Source organism: Cyprinus carpio, chromosome A23 (assembly GCF_018340385.1).
Source record: "Cyprinus carpio isolate SPL01 chromosome A23, ASM1834038v1, whole genome shotgun sequence".
Lineage (NCBI taxonomy): Eukaryota > Metazoa > Chordata > Actinopteri > Cypriniformes > Cyprinidae > Cyprinus > Cyprinus carpio.
In genome coordinates, this window is record NC_056594.1 from 18,331,601 (window position 1) to 18,354,427 (window position 22,827).

At 35.6% G+C, this 22,827-nt stretch overlaps 1 protein-coding gene and 1 long non-coding RNA gene across 2 annotated transcripts in view; one reads left to right on the top strand and one right to left on the bottom strand.

Annotated features, from left to right (window-relative positions):
• Window positions 1–1,789: 1,789 nt before the first annotated feature.
• LOC122135117 overlaps window positions 1,790–22,827 on the bottom strand; it is a 59,477-nt gene continuing 38,439 nt past the window's right edge. The window contains exons 4-5 of the long non-coding RNA XR_006153346.1: window positions 6,872–7,016; window positions 1,790–3,791 (exon numbers count right to left, since the gene is read on the bottom strand). This is a non-coding gene — a long non-coding RNA (uncharacterized LOC122135117). The remainder of the gene's footprint in view (window positions 3,792–6,871; window positions 7,017–22,827) is intronic.
• On the top strand, window positions 9,950–16,379 carry hoxc1a (homeobox C1a). Its single transcript, XM_019125767.2, has 2 exons — window positions 9,950–10,677; window positions 15,854–16,379. Exons 1-2 carry the CDS (start codon window positions 10,110–10,112, stop codon window positions 16,204–16,206), a joined length of 921 nt encoding a protein of 306 aa, XP_018981312.2. The 5' UTR covers window positions 9,950–10,109; the 3' UTR covers window positions 16,207–16,379.

Below are 22,827 nucleotides of genomic sequence, written 5' to 3' on the forward strand. Positions count from 1 at the left end.
ATCCCACATTTATGCAATTTTCTGTTACTGATTAAGTTTATTTTGTCTATTGTAGAACCATTTTCAAGAGCCATACAGATCAACCGGGCTAAATATTCAGTAATACACATCATAGACTTATATACACTGATATTTGTCATCTCTGAGGATTCATCATGCATCAGAGGACTTGGGACTGCAGCCTAAAGACCAGTTTCATATCGCTTTCCTGACATCGGACGTCTAAAATGGACTGTAGAGACCAACACGGACTGTTGCAATAATTGTTTTTCACTACCTAATTGTAAAACTAGTTGACAAATGTATCCTTAAAGCTCGCATCTGTCAGAATAATTCCTTTATTTGTTTATTGTTTTGCGCAGGCCTACACTCTTTATATGGATGTTTTATTTGCATTGTTATGATTTCTTTGATTGTGAATATGTACACAGTGTATATGATTATTGCTATTCAACATCTTAAAGAGTAAATTAGTACAACTGACTGCTGTTTATTTCTCTCGCGGTCTGTGTAGGGAAAGGCAGGAAACCTCAGTTTAATGTGCATGACCTTTGAGCCCTCAGATAGCATTGCATAAGAAATCGTCATGCTGAAGTGTTAAATATAGCCACATGGGCTGCTGCATCAATAAATGCAACTTGAATCTCTGCTCCTCTAGGAGGAAACAAATCATTAATTCTATGCAGTGATGCTGCTGGGTTCTCTGGGCCAGAGCTTTTCTCAGATAGTCAAAAAGACAGTGGAAATCTGTGCGCTGAGTCTGTCGAGTTCGCAGTCCCAAAGACCAAAGGGACTATCCAGACTTTCATCAGCGACAGATGCAAAAACGACTGTTATTGTATAGGGCAGCAGCAGAGCAAATGACATGGTTGACTGGAATATGTTCAAAGATACCACTGACATGTAGGCATATATTGGAATTGTACAGAGACATATACTGCCATCAAGATGACATCTTTTATGGGAAGTCCATGATTATTAGACAATGCCAGGTCTCATTCTGCATGTGCTACAACAGTGTGGTTTCGTAGACACAAAGTGAATGTGCCAGAGAGACCAGCCTGCCTGCAGTCCAGATCTGTCTCCTATTTAAAACGTATGATCAGTCAAGAAAAGGAGAATCAGACAACGATGACCATAAACTGCTGAGCATCTGAAGTCTAATATCAAGCAAGACTAGACAAAAAATTTGCTTGCAAAACGTTAACAATTAGTATTCCCAGTATTCCTCAATTCCCAAAATAATTTAACATTGTAATTAAAATGTTATTAAAGTTGATGTGACACAGTGTTAAACATGCCTCTGTCCCAGCTTTTTTGGAGTGTGTTGCAGCCCTTAAAATCTGGTCATATTTACAAAATAAAATAAAGTTGACCAGTGAATTTTTTTTTTTTTTTTTTTTTTTTTGTAATTTCGTCAATTACATAAATGAATGAACAAATAACATATTCTTGATTTTATGGCATTTCACAAAAAAATCCCAACTTTTCTGGAATTGGGGTTGTAAGAAAATCGTATATTAATTTTAAGATTCTTTTTAAAAAAAATACATTTGACAGTGTTATTAAATTATTAGTGCCATTAAAGATTATATTTGAGGGTGGAAAGGGTAATCTAAATGTAAAAATATGCATGCACAAAAACAAGCATGCACTTAAATATCCAAATATGAGACGATACATATCCATTACTAATTCTGTTAAATTCACAATTACGGCCAATAACCAATGACATGGCACAAATATATCATTCAACCAGAATAAGGCAACTTTAATATCAATAGTGCAAAAAGTTCACAATACATATAGAATAAAAACAGGTTTCTGTTTTAATGTATATTGCTGAATCAGCCAAATAAGTAGATCTGAGTTTCACTGATAAATATAACAAAATACGGAGGGTAGCATATAAATTCTACGACTTTATGAATGCTAGAGTGCACAAACACATGCATACTTGAACAAAAGCACACCATGCCACACTTTCTCCACAGCAACCTATCAGTATCAATATCTTCACGAGGAAATCATCATTACAACTATGCAACCTCATTACTTACATCAAGTAATTATACTCATACACTTTGCAATTTTACCAGTCTAACTGGATATTGCTTTCTTTTTATTTGCTCTAATTCCATTTATTTTCATCTAAAGGTCAATTCTGCCAAATTCCCATTTTTTTCCCAATAGGGTCACGCATTGATCCATAGCACTAACCTAGACTGAGTGCACTAACAGACTCTCATCAGTTGCTCATCATATTCACATCCCGTTTCAGCGAAGGGAATGAGATTATGGCCTACGCTCCAAATAAATTCTTGGGAATTTTTGAAAAATTGGCAGAACAGCAAGTTAAGGCCTTGCACCACACGGCCCACAGGACACCATACATACATCACATTCCAGATTTAGTTAGTAATCCCACAATCTAGTTAAGGATCTGGAAATTGGATCGAATCAATTAATTCTACAGTCAATTTGCATAAGAGATGGTGCACCGGCCATTAAAATTCACAATTTGTCTTCAAACATCTCATGACCGACTACAATTTTAGAAATTAGAAGATACAACATTATTTATTATGATGAAATATATGTCCTCAGGCCAATTAAAAAGGATAGGATCAACCTCTGCGACCACACTTTACCATACAGCCTCTCATTAAGGATTAAATACGCTGGATCTTATGCTAACATAGGTAATCACCTCATAGTAGATTCACAGTTGTCTTTCCGAACCATGAATCAATAGTCATTTAAAGCGCTTTATTAAGCCGCTCAAACACAAGCTGTGCTCAGACCTCTTCTAATCATAAACAAGGTGCTGACTCTGTATGTGTGACCTTTGGCAAATCCAGTCCATTCTTTCCCATTAACCTTCCTAGCTTTGCCATTTCTCTGTCGCTCTCTGTCTCTCCGGGGGAGTTTTCCTCTCAGTCAAAGCCACTTCTAGTGCTTGTTGCTCAGAGGGATTGTTAAGTATCAATTCCTAGTGTCACCTTTGTGGGTTTTATTTATTTGTCGGCCTGCTGGTATGGAACACAATGCAGGCATCACTCAGGTAGATGGATTATAATTCACGTGCAAGCCCTCATCAATCTCCACAGTTTGACTTCCTGCGTCACGTACAACTGTTACTGTCATATTAAAGCACTGCATTTTAAAGATCAATGGCTTTTTAAATACGCTCTAGCTAAAGGTGATTGGTGACATAAAATGGAGAAAAAGGCTGATAACTGTCACACAGATGAGAAGCCTCACAAACTTGATGAGGGTTCCTACAAAATTACCGTTACATATGCTTTGACGTTTATTAATCAAATCACATGTTCCCAACCTAATCATCACCTGATGATTTCCTTAAAAATGGATACCAAAAGCATAACATCTTCACAGAAAAGAATTTCACGCAAGCTTTCATTGACTGTGCAGTTAAGCAGAAGCAGCATATGGCTGTGCTTTCCAAGAGCTTTCCTTCCTACCGACTGTTTAACCCTGCTAATATCCCCCAGTAAGGAGCTCCGGAGGCACTGGAGACTGTGCAGCAGTCGACGCTTGTACGACAGATGGCTTATTGTCACTTTGTTTGGGCTGTTGCCTGCTGGGCTCAAGTAGGAAGTGAAGACCAGAAGCATTCATATTCTTACAGCCATACACTACACTAAGCGAAGTAAACGGATAAGACGAGGCGGAGCTGTTTCGACACATGCCTGCTGGGATCTCTGTGTGATTGTAAGAATCAGCAATGCATCCCATTACCGCACACCTGGTCACTATGTACTCTGTTTCTGTGAGAAAAAAAGAAGAAGCTTTTATTACAAGTGGCGATTATCCATATTGTTGTACACTTGAAGATAATAAAACAAGCAGTTTGTTAGAGAATGCTAAAATTGAAAGAATGTTCCTCTTCTCTCTCTTTATATGGCATAATACAATGACAGATATCCAATGCATTGCTCTAAAACATCTGAAGAGAAAAAGTGAAAGATTTGTAAAGGTTTCTTACAATGATACTGATACTTTGATATTCCTAAAATACTTATGTGGGTCCAAAAGAAAAGAAAAAAGAAAAGCTTATTCTTTAAAACAAACAAAGAAAAATGGATCATGGAAAAATTTTTATAATGACAATTTATTAATATTTTTAATTACTCCATATACACTAAACTTTTTTTAAATAAATATTTTTATTCATCAAGGATGCATTAAATTTATCAAGTGACAGATTTTTATTTTAAAAAAAATACTGTTGTTTTGAATTTATTCATTAAAGAGAAAAAAATTATCACAGTTTCCACAAAAACTATTCAAAAAGTTTTCAAATTTGATAATAATAAGAAAATATTTCTTGAGCAGCAAATCGGCATATTAGAATGATTTCTGAAGGATCATGTGACACTGAAGTCTGGAGAAATGTTGCTGAAAATTCACCTTTACCATCACTGGAATAAATTACATTTTAATATATATTCAAATAGAAACAGTTATTTTAAAAAGTAATAATATTTCACAATATTAATGTTTTTAATTATATTTTTTATTAAAATAAATGCATCCTTGGTGAGTATAAGAGATTTATTTCAAAATCAGTAGTGTACATTTTATTCTATTTCTTTTTATTTTATTATGTAAAACATAAAACTTGCAAATATAACCATTAACTTTAATGGTAATGCTAATGGTGGGCAGTAAAAATGTTGACTCTTAGTCCTATATGGCAATGATGCTTGATCCATGTGTCTTATCCACGATTGCTTACTCACATGTGGATTGTATGGACTGAACTTAAACCGTTTGGGAATTTGGGATTAATTAACAAACAGAAGCATTTACAATTAACTGCACTGTGCGCATTTCAAACCGCCTCCACCTCTCGCATCTGTCTCAAATGCATGTTGGAGGGCACTTGGTGTTTCCATGATTAGATAGCTATTACTAAGAACACATGAAAAGACCAAGTCTAAAAACTCCCTAAAAGTGCTTGGTGTGCTTTGTTATCCATCTTATATGTCTTGCTGCTGCTTGACTGAAATGCACCACTGCAAGTTTAACCAATCACGTTGTCAGCAATGTGCTCAATCAATTACTGATGTGAATGTTATCAAAGGCTTCATCTTCCCTGATGGTCTTCCTCTTTCACTACTTTTTTCTGTATTGCTCTTTCTTACTCCTTTTGTACTTACTTCTCAATATTTCTCTTTGTCTATCTTTACATTTTTTTTATCTATTTCATCCATACATTGCTTTCACATTTTCCATTGCTTTTGATCAGTTCATGGATTTCTTTGGAATCGAATCCATGAACTTTGGGTTGCTAAATGTACTGTTTGAGTTACCTACACTAAAATTTGGAATAATTACGATTTTTTTTGTGTGTGTGTTTTTGAAATAAGTCTCTTATGCACACCAAGGATTTATTTAAATAAAAATAAAGTAAAAACAACAATTTAGTTACATATATTCAAATTTTATTAAATATATTAAAATTAAATTTTCTACGTTGCATTTTTGCATAATTTGCTTTTCTTAATATCAATGTATGAAACAGCTGTGCAGCTTAATATTTTTTGGAAACCATGACAAACTAACATTTAAAAGTTTGGGATATTAAATTGATCTGCAATAAATTGATCAAAAGTGACAGTTTGTCAAATGAAATTTGTTGCAAAAAATTTGTATTTTAAATAAATGCTGTTCTTTAAAACGTTCTATTAATTGAAAAATCCTGAAAAAATGTATCTCAGTTTCCACAAAAAATATTAAGCCGCAAAGACTGTTGCAAACATAGATAATAATAACCATTATTAATAGTTGAACACCAATAATAATTGATAAGAACTGAGCACCTATTCGGAATATCGCAATCATTTCAGATGTGACACCTAAGACTGGAGTAATGGCTGCTGAAAATTCAGCTTTGCCATCACAGAAAAACCTTATTATTATTTTTTTTACTATATTCTAGCTATCTATTTGTCTATAAACATTTAAATTTTAAAAATGTCTTTTTTTAAAAAACAAGGGTAATCCAACATTCAGGTTTGTCCTGACAAATTTTATTTTTCTAGTTAAAAATTATAATATCAATAATATCTTATAATATCAATTTCTTTGAATTTCAACTAGTATTACTTACGTACATTAAACTTCAAACTGCAACTCTGCATCCTGCTGGCTGCCTCAATTAAAATACATTAATAATTCAATTCTGAATGCTTTCTAGGCCAGACCGCTATTCATTCTGCCTCCTCTCTGACATGTTCCCCAGTGATAAAGTAAGAGGTGTACGCAAGTGCATAGATTACCAGCCCTTAACCAATCATCTGAGACAGGTCCATTCTGCATTAGCAGCAATGACCTTACTGCCAGTGGTGACAGTCACCTGTCAGCAACGTCTCACTTCTGGCATTCTCAGGGCTCAAAGTTGAGAAATAATTAGGCCCGACAGTCCTCTAGGGTTAAACCAGGGCTGCAAGTCATCATTCCAAAGCTCTGTCAAAGGGGTCAGAGGTCAAAATCAGCCAATGATATGACCTCCACATCGTTGCCATGATCCCATAGCTTGGTGGGAGGATCGCCAAAGACAGATCGGGTTATCAGAGTGACATTCCCCTCTGAGAAGAGTGATGCATTCAAATCATAATAAATCCCAACCTGTACCACACTGGAATTTTCATCACCCTGTAGTTATAAAGAGCTGGAGAAGTGAACATGCATGCAATTACTTCACAGAGAGAGGCATGTGCTTGGGATGCACACGTTATAATAAATAGTAGATGGCAGGATGTGGCTGGAAACGGCTCAGATGTGGCAAGCTGGTATTATTTGGGCTCTTTCCAGTCAATAAGGAAAATAAATGTTCCCTCACCTATTATGAACACAAGGTGAGACTGTTTTCCTGTCATCCATCCTGGCAAAACACACGTACTGATGGGACACAAGCTGTTTGGAACTGAAGGGGGGACGCTTGCGATGACTTGTTTACCCGGAGCTTTTCAACTGAGGTCAAACGTCTGTGGAAAACACATGGAGACATGTTGAAAACCGCTTCCCCTCACGATTCATACTAATCAAACATATGGCATGAGGAGAAACGAATAAACCCTTAATATTTGATCTCTATAAAATGAAAGTAAATAACATTAAAATTCAGTTTAAATCCATTGTAAATTCAGCCTCGAGCAAATGTATCTTATCTGGACTATAAAAAAAGTGTGTATAATCTTATTGAGGTGGAGTAGTGCACACACCTGTTTTTTTTTCCTACCCTGCAGTCAAACACTTCTGCAACTCCTGCCCCCCCATATCCCCCCATCCCCACCTCCTCATGCTGAAACCCATTACAGAAATACAATTTCTAATGCCTTCACACAGGCCCGCGATCGACTGCAAACAAAATTTATATTCACCCCCGTAAACAGAGAGCAGCAGAGATTTATTTATTGAGCGGAGAGGAGAGAAACAAGCTAGCGCGTGAACCCTGGGTAACCCCACAGCTGACATGAAGATGGATAAGTGTACCATGCAAATGTACAGAGGGAAGGGATATATTGCACTCCGTCATTCAGTGCATCGCTGCCCGTAGAATTCCATTTATTCTTCCAGCTGGGACCAGATCTCTGGGGTTGCGAGTGCACAGTTATACATTGTTGATTATTTGAGATTGTTTTTTAATCACTGCAGAGCCCTATAGTAAAACTCTTTATTGGTCATATAAGCGGAAATCCCTTCTTCTGTTCTGTGCAGTAGTTCAAATGCAGTTGCAATGATAGTTTAAATGCAAACAAGATCATAACTATTAGGTCTATTATCATTTTATTACTTTTTTGTCTGCTTTCCTAATTAACACTTGCCATTTCATTATTAAAACACATTTTATGTATTTTAAAATACAACTAAAATTAACACAATCACCTCAATTTTAATCCAGAAGCTCAGCATGGCATAAACAGCAGTCCTAGACCTAGAAAACACTGACACTTTTATCCACAATGACTTCTGTGCATATGTTTTGTGTCCTAAAATGTAAATGTGTTGCAAATGTATGTTAAGATGGTGGCTTCTGTACATGTCTAAGTATTTCTATTTTCTGATCTTGATCCAGTGTTGAAATCTTTTGAACCAATAAGACTATGATAGTAAACTTTCTAGAAAATCTATAGAAATGCTATGACTAAAAAGCTGTGAGAGTGTTGTACTCCTGATAACCTATAAAGGTCATATCTCTGGTTATCTCTGTCTAATGGTCGATGACTTTGGTGAAACTCTTTAGAATGTCACCTGTAAAATATTATGGAACGTATATGTAAAACAGTCATTATACTTAAAACATGCAAACAGTTAAGATTAACTGAGTGAGGGTTTAAAAGTGCAAATGCACACTTGGTATCTTAAGGAACTATTTCTTATTACTGTGACTTAAATTGAACCAGTTTATTAAGATGATACCATATGCACATTTATGTTAACTGAAAAAAAATTATAGAATAATTGAGCATTAATTGTCATATTCCATACCTATATTTAATCTCCCTCAAATTTAATAATCTGATTAAATTATTGCACATGACAAAAAAAAAAATAAAAAAAGAAATAAAAAAGAAAATAGAAAGAAAGAAAGAAAGAAAGAAAGAAAGAAAGAAAGAAAGAAAGATCTAGTCAAAAACTACTCCTGTGACTATTTTATTAATGTTTTAAATTTCATACATTTACTTTAAATTACAAGAATGTTAATGAAATCAGCATGTTAATGAAAATGAGTTTTTTTTTTTTTTTTTTTATGCAGTAGGCAATATAAAAGCCAGCATTTGTAGGTTATAATAAAGTTATAATAAAACTCCCTGTACTTTGCTTTATTCAATTTTTAAATATTATTTTATGAATGAACTATTTAACAAATGAAACAATGTAATAATCTTATCCGTTTGGCTTGCTAATTGTTTAGAAAGAATGAACAAATCTTAAACTAAATAAATAAATAAAAAGTTTGTTGTGTAAAGAGGTTCATTATTGCAGAGGAGGCAGCTGCTAATTATCATTTGACCGACGAATGACCTGCAACGACAGCTGTTTAGAGCACACATAATCACTCAGAGATCTCATACTATTACCTGATAATTCCCTTTTAACATGATTTTAGCTGTTATGTTAGATTCCCTATGGTCTAGAGTTCAAAACAGAGTTTCAGTTTTTCCGAAGAATCTAGAGAGAAGACATGTTTGTGTTTTAAAGATAATCGGAATATGAAAGAAGATGGAATGCAACTTTACCGGGTAACGGGTTACCTGGACGAGTAAAGGTTTGAGAGCTACAACAAGGACGTGTCTAAAAGTTTCTTTTCAGCGTTTCAATGACGCAACAGTCACGTTTTATTTAATATGCGTGAACCACAAGATCCATGACTGTCTTATTAACAACTATTGACAATGGCTTAAGACCTTATTCCCTGAGCTGTATACAGTTCGGGTATAACCTAAGGCCGCTATACTGACTAAAAACGTCATTGATTTTCTCTAAGTGCTAATTTGAAGAGCAGATATGGACTGGACTTTACAGAAACACACACACAAAAATATTCCGCAATTTTATGCTAAACTTAAATTAAAACACAATACACAGCCATCAGTAAAGTAAATAAAAATAATTAATCTGGAGAAAAAGAATTTTATCTGGGTTTGAAACAAACTATTTATTTATATTCTAAATGTCACACTTGCCTTGACATTTGTGCAAAATTCTCAGCGCTTTAATGACATTCAATATTATCCATTATGAAAAGAAGTAGCTACTTATGTTGACCCCCCCTTCGCACAAGCTCGGGCACACACACTCCACGAGACCTTATTAGCAGGTCAAATAAGTCGCTCAGACTTGCTTTGGTAAATTAACGCTCACTCAGATGAGGGAGATGTCCGGCTATTGGCCAAGAGTTAGAGGGCACGTCATCCCCATCCATCACCGATCGAATGTTTCTACAAGGCATGTCCCTGTCTACATCGGTGCCTCTGTCCTTTTGCGCGCTATGTGTGGCGTCTGTGGATGGAGTTTCTGTCGCGTAGCCTACATCGTAGGATGAAAATCTGGAATAGGCTATATAAGATGCAGTCATGAATTCTTATCAAGGGTTCAGGGACACAACGTCACTCTTCATCAAGGGCTATCATGCTACTGGAGTTACGCGTCTGCATCAGGACCACGGAGCTACTGACTTCCTAAGAAGAGAGGAGGGACGTGTCAACAACGAGACGGATTTTCTTCGTTATCATTTCACGAATCTCAGTGCCACGGCCACAGGCGCGTGTTCAAAGCCCTGTGAGGACCCTGGCCGTGCTAACTCGACCAGACCCCCCTTCCCCCATAATCAAGATTTCTATAGACCAGGCAACCCTATCCGACCCCAAGTCCCCTCCTTCCAAAGCTGCCGTGAGCAGGGTCTCTCCAGAACGGGCTTCTCGCCTTCCTCAGACACTTTAAGAACTTTCTCCGGCGCGCATTGTGAACTCGGCCCTGTCAACAACACGCACCTCGATGTGCACACATGCGACGGCCCAGTGCTTCACCCAGCAGTAGAGGACAATAATACCAGACACAAGGCTCTAAACACGTTAAATGAGACATTGCAAAGTGGAAAGACTTTCAACTGGATGAGAGTGAGGAGAAATCACTCCCGTACAGGTAAGCTGATTAGTTTTTAAGTTTGATAAACTTTTCTGCAGCGCACCTTTACAGCTAAGTGATGAATTGACCGAGTGTACTTTGGCCAAAATCTCTGCCTTCTCAGCTTTAAAAATTCTAGTGGTTTGATTTAAAATACAATGCGATTGTTTATATATATATATATATATATATTCAAATTTCTCAGACTGAAAGTAGTGTATACTAAGTAGAACAAGAACTTTTCAGCTAGCACAAATGAATCATTGGAGGTTGTGCGTGTCTTCAAGTTTGTCTGTACTTGCAAAGGCCAAATTTGTAAAACTGTACTCACAAATACAGTAAAACATAATCAGTTGTGAGAACATCTCAAGTGTTATGCAGTATTTGACTCATAAATCAACCACATAATGTTTTACTTTAAATTAACCCATATCAACAGGTTTAAATAAAGGGTCAGGTTTAGGGTTTAGCAAATATGATCACCTAAAACCTCAATGTGCTTGAAAAATAAAATGTTACATGCTAAGGTAGTATATTTTATATACACACATTTTTTGAAACCTGTGATACTTTTTTTCAAGACTCTTTGATGAATAAAAAGTTACAAAGAATATAATTTATTTAAAATATAAATCTTTTCTAACAATATACACTACCCTTCAAAAGTTTGGGGTCAGAAAATTTTATTCTTTCTTTTTTTTTTAATAAAATTAAAACTTTTATTCAGTAAGGATGTGTTAAATTGATAATAAGTGATAGCAAAGATTTATATTAATAGAAAAGTTTTATATTTTGAATATTAATCATCAAAGAATCCTGAAAAAAGTATCACAGTTTCCAAAAAATATATTTGGCAGCACAATAATTCTAATAACAAATCAGCATATTAGAATGATTTCTTAAAGATCATGTGACATTTTATACTGGAGTATGGCTGATGGAAATTCAGCTTTGTATCACAGAAATAAATGATATTTTAAAGGATATTAAAATAGAAACCATTATTTTATATTGTAATAACATTTTGCAAGATTGATTTTTTTTTCTGTATTTTTGATCAAATAAATGCAGCCTTGATGAGCATAAGAGACTTCTTTAAAAAACATTACAAGTCTTACTGATCCCAAACTTTTGAACGGCAGTGTGTGTGTGTGTGTGTGTGTGTGTGTGTGTGTGTGTATATATATAGTATATATATATATATATATATATATCACATTATAATCACTTTATATATAATCACAAAAAGTAGCAAAAGTATGAAGCTCAGCCCATCCTGTGCAGATGTGGCACGTGTCAGAGACAGGGAGTTTTTGCTTCACAAATCAGGCTGCCTGCATGCTAAAAACCTTTAAAAATGTAAGGAGAGTCGAATATATAAGATCTGCTCTGGTGCTTATATGGGTCAGCAACAACATGCCAGGCAAATTCCTCTATTTTTATAAATAGCACACTTCATTCTATTCTGAATGTTAAAAACCCTCTCACTAACAAGAAGCAGTCCAGGCTATATTAAAAGGAGTCCAGCACCCCCTAGCTCTCTCTATTCAGAGCCAAATAAACTTTCCTGGACAGAGCCCTAAATCTTAATAGAGACCAATGTTTATATGCTGCAATTAATTTTCTATATTGAATGTTGGAAAATGTCTGTCAGAATCTCAGCGTAATCCTTAACTGGAATAATGATTGGATAGGTCTGGGTTTAATGCAGTTCAAATGTGAGTTACTTGACATGTGCTCATAAAATGTCATGCTCAATGACATTTGACCTGTATTATGTCAAAGTATTTAATGTTTGTTGTGAGAGCTGTGTTAAATTGTGAATCGTTTACCCCCCTCAATAAATCACAATGTATGTAATAGGTTGATGGTAAAACCAAGAAGAGCCCTGTTTGATTTGTCATTTCCTACAAATCAGTAATACAGCATTCATATGGTTTCCAGACTGTCAAGGAGAAGAATGTCTGGCCAGGCCACACTGATGATCTAAAATAACTCACAGGCAAATATGTCAGCGAAAAGGTCATTTCGGGCTATATCGCCCAGCGTATGAACAACAGCTGTGGTCAGGATATAGGATGGAGAGGCCTGCTATATCAAATCCCAAAAGCTTGAATGGTGGCAAGGCCAGGAGTTCACAATTTGTTTACTGTATTGGAGCTTCTGCTGTTTGTTTCTTTTTCTCCTGCCTGTCCACCCACATTCACCTAGAGACACATGAAAGAGGCATTGTTTGATATCAGGTACTCTCTCTCTCTCTCTCTCTCTCTCTCTCTCTCTCTCTCTCTCTCTCTCTCTCTCTCTCTCTCTCTATATATATATATATATATATATATATATAGTTACACTTTTTTCATTCTTTCCTACATTACTGTCCCTTTAAGCACATAAGGTTTAAAGTGATAGTTCATCCAAAAATAAATTCTCACCCTTTTGTCATTGCATGCATTTGTTCCTTTGCAGAACACAAAAAAAGTGAGGTGGGGGTATACTTTTATGTATACAGTTTTGGAATGACATGAGGGTGAGAAAATGGTGATTTAATTTTTTGGTGAGCTTTTCCTTTAAAGAGGAGTATAAAATGGTCTCTCTACATTGTGACCTTTGCTCTGTGGTTAATGTGTTTGGATTTATCGCAAGCCTTGATATTTGATGACATATGAGAGGTCTGTCAACAAGTGCTTAAGATAATACTCCCATCAGCACAGCAGCCAAAGTCAAATGTTAAATGGCAGGGCCAATGTTTATTGTCTGCTCTGTTACTTATAGGTTCATTATGACGTAATGCAAAAAAGAAAAGGAAAAAAATTATTAATGGGATAAAGAACATTATTAAAGTAATAGTTCACCCAAAAATTTAATTTCTGTCAACCAAACCTGTGTCATTTTAATTTTTTGCACAATAAAGAAGATATTTTATTGAACACGGGACCCCATTGAATTCCACTGCAGAGACATTTTTCTAAACTTTTCCACAGAAGAAAGTAAGTGACACAGTTTTGGAATGTAATGAGGGTGAGTAAATGATGGCAGTGTTTTTATTTTAAGGTGAACTATCCCTTTAAGTGAGAGATTCCATGCATTGTGAGGGTTATTGTTCTTACTGGGCAACATCAAAATGTTTCCTATGCTCAACATGAATAAAAGCTTATAGAGAATGTCTGACTGGATCCCCCAGTACAGTGCACATAGTCCCAGTGCGTCATTCTTCAATTATACCCTGACAGCACCTGAATTACTGTGGGCTGGATGCCCAGATGACCGAGGCAATCTGTATCGATCCCCTGCTCTCTTTTAGGCTTAGTGGGCCACGTCATCCCTCTGGCTGGCTGGCCATTTCCAAGTTTGCAAGTCATTCCTCAAATATTTCGTTTGATTCCTTTATGCCTTCTGGTGACTGCCAATTCTATTATCCAGTAACTCATTCATCAGTGTTTTCAAGCACACTAAGGAAATTGCTTAATTACTTCATATTTGTCAGTGAATGCACTGATTGTTAGAATGTCCCTTGTGAATATTAGAGGTGACCCTACAATTGCTTTTTTCATATCTCTGTTTACTTTCATTTGCACGGCGAGAGCGAGATAAAGATCGCTCTCGAAATCAACTGTATAATGAACTGTTTGTGCTCTGAGCATGAAGAGAAAGGGTGAAGGCTTGCTATTAGTGACATGTAGAGTTTATTCAGCTTATTGGAGAGCGATTTAATTGACTTCATGCAGGAAAATAGAAGGGAAAAAATGCATAACATTTTGTTTGCAATTACTAAAGAAGGTCCTTTAGTCAGATTCACAACCAAAACAGTGTGCAGTTTGACTTTTGTTTTTGTATATGTCCTCTGTCTGTTCAAACTGTAAGTCCTTGACTGCAATGACATGACTACAAACACACACGCGGTGTGCAGATGGCACAGAGGTTAGAGAGACACTTGCAACTGTAGCAGTATGTGAGGGCTCAGTGCGCCTCTATCACTCCAGGGGATTTTCCCGCCTGGCCTCTGTGTGTGTGCCATAAAGGAATGTGTAACTTCCTGTGTTTCCAAAAGCAAACACCACAAGCAAACAACAAAACATGAGCTTGATTTCCTTACAACAGCTGTTAGTTGGCTAGCTCGGTTAAACTGCAGATTTAATGCTATTTTAAATTAACAAAGAAAGGCAGATTTGGATGCACTTGGTTTTCAATTAATTTACAGGGCATACTAGGTTAGGCAAAGTAGTCATGTAGCACCAAACTGGAAAGCAGCATCTTTGGCAGATTTTTATGGCAAGCCGTGATGGACAGTGCATCTGGCACTTGTGTTGCAGTCATCTGTGAGGTGCAAACAGACAGACATTCCTCTGTTTAGATGATACAGACAGGATCTCTGCATTCAGGTGAAGGTCATGCAATCACAGTCTTTCACTATTAAACTTACTTGCAGCAGAATGAGTGACTGGAAACCTGGCAAATATTATTTCTGCTATTGAAAACAAAAATGTTAAATCAAAATGTAATTATAGTTTCTAAAATGTGTACTTGGTAAGTGGCATCCGGGAGACTATATTTTTAATATATCTAAACAAACTCATCAAAATTGAAATGATTTTACTCTTTCTCTTACAAATGAGTAGCTACAAATATATTAAACTTAACCTACAGGCATATTTTAGTGAATAAACTGGTGCAAATATCACTTAAACCCACTTTGAATCAGTCTAACATAGACTGTGATAGTTCATTCTAGCTACGTTTTAATGAAGGTTTTAATTGTTTACCCTATAGTTTATATAATTTTACATTCATAACTTGCTGCTTTGTAAATAAGATCATTTGGTTTCCAATTGTGTGTGGCTTGAAATAAAAAGCATCATTAATAAATGCCAATAATATTTTATATGCATATTTAGCAGTTGTATAGCCTAACAGTAAAAGAAAAACTGACTTGTTTTGTTTAACGTGTTTTTCAACAAATTTGCAGCTGACATTTGCTTCGATCTGAGATGATAAAATTCACATTTTTAATGACACACTGACATTCTGTTTTAAAATATTATTAGGCCTATTCATTTTTTGTTAGGCTATACAAACGTGAAATAACATGTAAAGATGTTAAGCACTGAATTTGACCAATATTTATTCGCTAGCTTGTTAAAAAAATGTAGAGCTTTTATTTTTATTAATTTTTTTTATTATTATTGCATTGCCTTCACAGCTAAGATACATCTGGACCCGGATCTGAAGACTGACCACGCACGAGATCCTGATGAGGACCCCTCGAGTGGAGCACCACGAACAAATTTTACGACCAAAGAACTCACAGAACTGGAAAAGGAGTTTCATTTCAACAAATACCTGACTCGAGCTAGACGGCAGGAGATCGCAAACACTCTCCAACTGAGCGAAACACAAGTGAAGATCTGGTTTCAAAACAGGCGCATGAAACAGAAGAAAATGCTGCGGGAAGGCCTATTTCCGGGATTAAAGCTGATTTCTGGGTGTGATGAGGACTCGAAAGAAACAGACACTTGTTCATCTCCTGACAAAAGATCATTTCTAGCAGGGTAAGATTGTTGGGACGGCTGCTATAGGCTACACAGAAATCTGAACGATCACGTGAATATCATGCGTTATAACGAGAGAGTGAACTGTCATTTACACTCCCAAAATAAAGGTTGCCACCAAACATAAATATTTATTAATATAGATCCAATTGTTTAAGAAAATAAAGCAGTAACTTGCTATGATAAAAAAGGAGTTTGCTCACCTGTTGAAGCAAGCGGATTTATTTAAAATGAACTTAACAGTTATTTCTTACTTTAAAATAAAATAATTGTTTATATGCTATATGTTTTTTTTTCAATCTGAATCTTCTTCTGTTATTAAATATCAGAAAATCAATCGTTAATATATATTAATAGATATAATCAGGGTAAAAAAAGTGACAAAAATTCCCCAGATATTTAGAATATTGACAAAAAAATGGGGGGGGGGGGGTGCAAGGGAAATTTATGACAATTTATGATATATTTATATATATATATATATATATATATATATATATGTGTGTGTGTGTTTATCCAAACTACCTATATTTTATGCCATTACATCCTAGGCATATTTAGTTAGTATGGGTTAAAATATTTGACTAAAATGTAGAGCATACTGTATGTTTTATGTATGATACAAAGAAAATGCCCTCACAAAAGTAAAAATGCCTAGGGGGCAATTATCAGTTCATAATAATAATAATAATAATAATAATAATAATAATAATAATAATAAATATTTCTGACACTGGTCTCATTTGATTATTATTCCTCGCTCTAAAAACAAAAACGTGGTTGCATTCGTCAAAACATCTCTACATAATAATGCCTTTGTTTTTTTTTTTGTTTTTTTTGTTTTTTTTAATAAGCAGCGAAGTGAATATCTGAGCAAAAGTGCTGTTATTACATTAGCCTACTATTTAAAAAAATATGCGTGGAATAAAACATTCTTAGCTTGCATCTGACGCGAACAGATTTAGTTTGTTAAAAATCTAAAAATGCACATCTAATATTTAGACGTCAGGCTGCACACATTTAGAAACACTCAACAGGTTTGCTGCTGTTTGGCAGACATACTGTGTCTGTCATATTCATGCTGCTTGTGCTTTTATCTGCAAATGAAGAGCGCTGCACGATGATCGGTGATACTCGTCTTTCTAAATAATGGCGAAGAGCTGTCAACGTACAAAGTGCCTCCACTTAGCCGTGTATTTTCACCAATTTATTGCTGGAAGAGGTTAAATCGAGTGCCACGGGTTGAACCTTCTGATACCAACTCCTCATTTTGATAGCATCAAAGCAGTGCATTGAGAGCTACAGAAAAACGGTGGCGGAATAAAGTGAGGCTTTTTGATTATTCTTTGGCTTAAACACCGTTTTCATTCTGAATGCATATAGATTCAGGGTGTATTTTATTTAGATGGCATACTTTATCATAATGTAACTTTAAAATGTTATGGAGAAACATATGACGTTATTTGGCCTGTATAATCCTAAATCTCGCCTCTTTGTTTGGTGATATTCGACGGACATGGACAGAAATATTTGCTGGAATTATCTGGAACGAGAGAGAGGATTATCGACATTTCTAAACGATCGATTTATCGATGTGATGTGGATTTAAGCTGATTGCCTTTTAATTGATTTGCCTTGATGGGTTAAGTAATTACAGCATTTGAACGAAAGCCATCTTTTTAATTTCACTCATTGTTTTCATTATTAATGAAATAGTATCAATATCAAGTATCAGTATCAATAGTAAAATAAAAAGACTACATGCTAGATTCTTCACAATGTTAATCTGCAAAACAATAACACTATTCCTTAAATGAGCTATCTTTTTGTTGCATGAAAATTCAATTTTTGTTCTGCGTAAAATATAAGTTTAATTTGAAGGGTTTTGCATCCTTGTATCAAAGCAAGCAAATTCTCCAACAAAAGCACGGCAGTCTCGTGAAGAGAAAATTATCTGAACCGTGAAAACGAGTCTTGTTAAATTATATTAAATGTCCTAAAAATGTTCAAGCAGCCTTAAAATCGAGATGCGTTAATCAAACAAACAATAGCATATAAAGGCGAATAAAATTAATTGAAATAAACGTTCCTCCAGAGGGCTTGTTTTAAATATTTCTGGAGGTATTTGTGCGACTTAGGCCTACTGAAAACATATCATCTCGCTATATTAGGAAACCTATATGCACGAAGCACGACTTGCATGCCTGAGCCTGCTAATATATGCAGTTACTCCAGAGTTCACCTTTCACCTCTTGACCTCTGTTTTGCCTCGAGACAGCAGTGACCCGGTCAGTGGCTCACAGAGAAAAGGCTGCATTATTAATTTGTGCTGTCCTCGCGGTATCTTCACACTTCTTTCAATTTTTAACATGTTTATTCTCATGTTACAGTGTAGGCTTCTAATTAAAGCTTTGAAGAATTATTTAAAAATATAAATGTATTATTATTATTATTATTCCTTCAACTACTTATGTTATTGTAATAATCGTATTCACCTATACGTTTTATATTATTTGCTGCATAATCTTTTCAAGCAAAGTGTGTGTGTGTGTGTGTGTGTGTGTTCAATACAACCTAGAAAAAAGTAAAAGCTGAGATTAAAACAGACGATTTGATAATCATCTTTTTTTATAGCCAGTTGAATTTCATAACCCTCCAAGCACTTTTTGTTTCATTTTTAAATCATATTATTAAGTAGATATATGACTTGTTTTTATGCGCTTTTAAGCGTGAATGCGGAGTTAATGTCGCCAGGTTTGGGACAGAGGAAAGCATAGGCTTGTTTACGGTACTGTAGATTCCTTCTCGAAACGTTTGACGCATGAAAATTTACAGCGTTCAGGAAGGAAGTTTTCCTCTAGTATAGATCATTAGATTTCACCTACACAAACCGATGTGCATTTTAGCTCAGTTACATCCGCACGCAGGAGTTTAATGCCCACGTTATGACATGTGGGTGCAGAAATTGATAACGCGATTGGATCAAATCATCACTGCACTGTTGCATTTTACTCAGTAATTGAGAGGAAACGACATTACCTCGCTTATAGAGATGCTCTTAGAATGATGACCAAAGCCATTTATTATTTTCTGTATTATAGGCCTAATATTTTAGTCTGAGTGAGCAACAATGATTCTAGATGTAAATACACAGAGATAAAAATGTTATATTCTGCTACAAGTGTCAACCACACAAAATGAAAACACATTCTTTTTTTTTTTCTTTAAGTATTTTTTATTTTATTTATTTATGTAACTAAATGTGTTAATCAGTGAATAAAAAGTACATGAATAAATCACTATTTTACATTGTGTTTATCAGTTGATAAAAACAAGTAAATAAAATTGAGGAAACAACAATAAAAAAATAATTTATATAATTTATATTCAATGATACATTAATACTGACAATTTATCAATTATTTATTTTTAACAAAATGTTAAGTACATCAGTAAATTACTATTTTACTTTATTTTACATTGTGTTAATCAGTTAATAAAATAAGATAAAGCAAAATTAATTATATTTTATTTTATAACTATTTATAACTATTATTTATTTATTTTTGTAGATTTAACAAAATGTTATATTGACTCAAAAGTTTTTGCAAAAGTGTACACCAATAGAATAGAAAATTTAAGTAACTGTCCACATATTCCTATACCATTAAACAATGTCATATATGCAAATAAATGTGTGGATTATATACAAATGTGAGCACAAGACAATGTTTATACAACTTAATCTACATTAACATATATTAAAATCACAATTATACAAAATGTGTGCCTTTTAATATAAGAAATACACTGATATACATTTATATTTGCCTGCATAATACTATAAAAATACTTTACTACATAATAATACTTTACTACATAAATAATACTACATAACACTATATAAAATACAGAAAAACATCCCAAACAGTTTCATAGCCATCAAAATTTAATGTTAAATTACTGGAATATTTGGAGGGGGGAAAATCATATGACAAAATACTTAAAATGCAGAAATGTTCAGAACATTTTTAGACATGCATAATATTGCTCTGTCAACTGGCTATTTTAAAATATAGTTGTCTTTATACTGTCCCTTTTAAAAGCCCCTGCATGTCTCACTTATGTGGCTGATTCTGATGGGTGGTCCTTAAAATGGCTGGTTACTATTGTACACTAACAAAAGGAGACACAGAGCTTCTAACACCTCTTCCCATCCCACACAGTGTCCATTACAAACAGACATTGTATCCGTTTCTTCTGCACTGCAACCAGTAAAATGAAGAACTGATACTCGTTTGCTTGCTTGTCAATGGCCCACATAAAAGAGGAAGGTAGAGGGAAGGTTTTAAGGCACCTTGCATATATATATATATATATATATATATATATAAAATGCACAGGGCGTGTGCACACAGACCATTTACGACTCCGGAGAACAGATGTTTAGAGACAGCTTACAGCCTCAGCGAATTTCTGTGTACAAAGCAAACAGCAGCACTCAGCACTTCTAGCTGGCTAAGAAATTGTGCTCTCGGATAAGGGGGAGGGGGAGCATCAAGCTCAGGGTCTAGGAATCCGAACGAGGCAGAGAAAGGGCGACACTTACCGAGGTGAAACTGTGTCAAGGTTACGTTCAGGGGGTTTTGTATTTAAATCAGTGCACTACACTCTTAAAAATAAAGGTTCCTTATTGGCATTGACGGTTCAACAAAGAACCTTTAACATCCATGAAACATTTCAATGGACAAAAGGTTCTTTATAGTGGAAAAAGGTTCTTTAGATTTTTAAATTGTTCTTCACATTAAGAACAAGATGGTTCTTTAAAGAATTGTTCACTGAGAGGTTCTTTGGAGAACCAAAGAAGGTGGTTCTACACTCTTAAAACTAAAGGTCCTTTATTGGCATTGATAGTTCCATGAAGAACCATCAACATCCATTGAACCTTTCCAATGGACAAAAGGTTATTTATAGTGGAAAAAGGTTTCACAGGTGAAAACTGCCTTTATTTTTAAGTGCCTATGTGATTGTGACATTGCAACTCACTTGTCTCTATAAACTGGCATATATAAAGGAGGCCTTTATGTGTGGATTCTGGGAAACAAGCGTTGACCTCTATGGTGTAGCGCTGCGGACTCTCAAGGTTTGGATTGCCCTTTGAAAAGTTGCAGACAAGCACTACAGGGACCTGAAAGCATGTATATTTTGCTGATGCTGATATTTAGGCTTCTTGGGTGGTACAAAAACATAAAGGAGAAAAATAAAACCTACATTTATTGCACAAAAGCAAGTGGCATATTCCTCATAAAACAAAGAGCAATGCAGAAAAAATTAATAGCAATATCTCAAGGCTTTTTCTTAGCAGATACAAGGAGCAATTTCAGTGCCATATGTTGGGTTCCATTGCATCACTCACCAAAACAAACCTTATTGTTCATACCTTCCGTATTGAATGTGTGCTATAAAGTGCGAAACAAATATGCAAACGCAAGCACATTTGACCTTTCATGTTCACATTTTCGGCTAACAAAAAATGAATAAATGAGCCCTCCGATGCGTATTTGTCTGAACTATGCCAACACCCCCAAACACACACACACACACACACACACACACACTTCCCTTCTGCCTTCGGTGAGGTTGCCATAGTGATAGCCTCACAGAAACACAATGAGAAGTACGAGGAGGGGAGACGAGAGGACGCTGTCTTTCTGTCTATCTTCCAGATAAGACATTGTGCTCAATCTTGCGATCCATGTCGAATTGGTGCAGAACCTTACGACGGACGGCATTATCGGAGTGAATTATTTGTTCAAATAATTGAGTTAATTATTTGAACAATTGCATAATGATAATCAATTCTGCATTGCATTTTAATGCGGCCATTGAACAAAAATACAAGTTTTGTGACCAAAAGAAAAAAAAAGAAAAAGAAATGCATCTGTGCTGCATAATAAAGATGTGCATTTCTATTGGTCAGTCAATGCATAAGGGAAAAAACCCTGGTGCTCAATCAACCCGCAGTTTTATTTTTCATCTTAACTGTCTTCCATCTTCCCCCGTCTCCTATTCATCCATCCCTCCACCGCGCCATTTATCTTTCCCTCCCTCTACCTCGCGCGCTACCCAACCGATATCAAGGCGTGATCCCGAGCCCTTCAAAGGTCAAGTGATACAAGGTCATTGGAGGGTCAGGCCTGCTGACTGGCTGACCTCCGCGAGGACTTCTGCTGTCAGCCAATCGCACGCCGGCGTCTCCCACAGCAGTCTGCCTCCATCCCTGGCGGGCCTTCTGCGGCACGTCACGTGATCGTTAACGGACTGAAGCATCATGATGGAAATGATTAATGATGCTTTTAGTACCTGTTTAGAATGAAGCTGTCCACACTGCACTGTAATTACCCACTCCCAGGCGGCAGCTGCCTAACATAATTGCTTTTTGTTTGTTGACCTGGTTTACCAGAGAGAAAGATGGCTTTAGGTAGGTGAAGTGTGAGCGTTGGTGCATGTTGGCGTTTTATAGAGGGTGAAGAAGCGAGAAAGGTGCACGATCGTACGTGATGTCAGATTTAGCTTCATCCTTAAAAGGCTCGGCTGACCCGTGTGATTTTTTCCCCCCATTTCA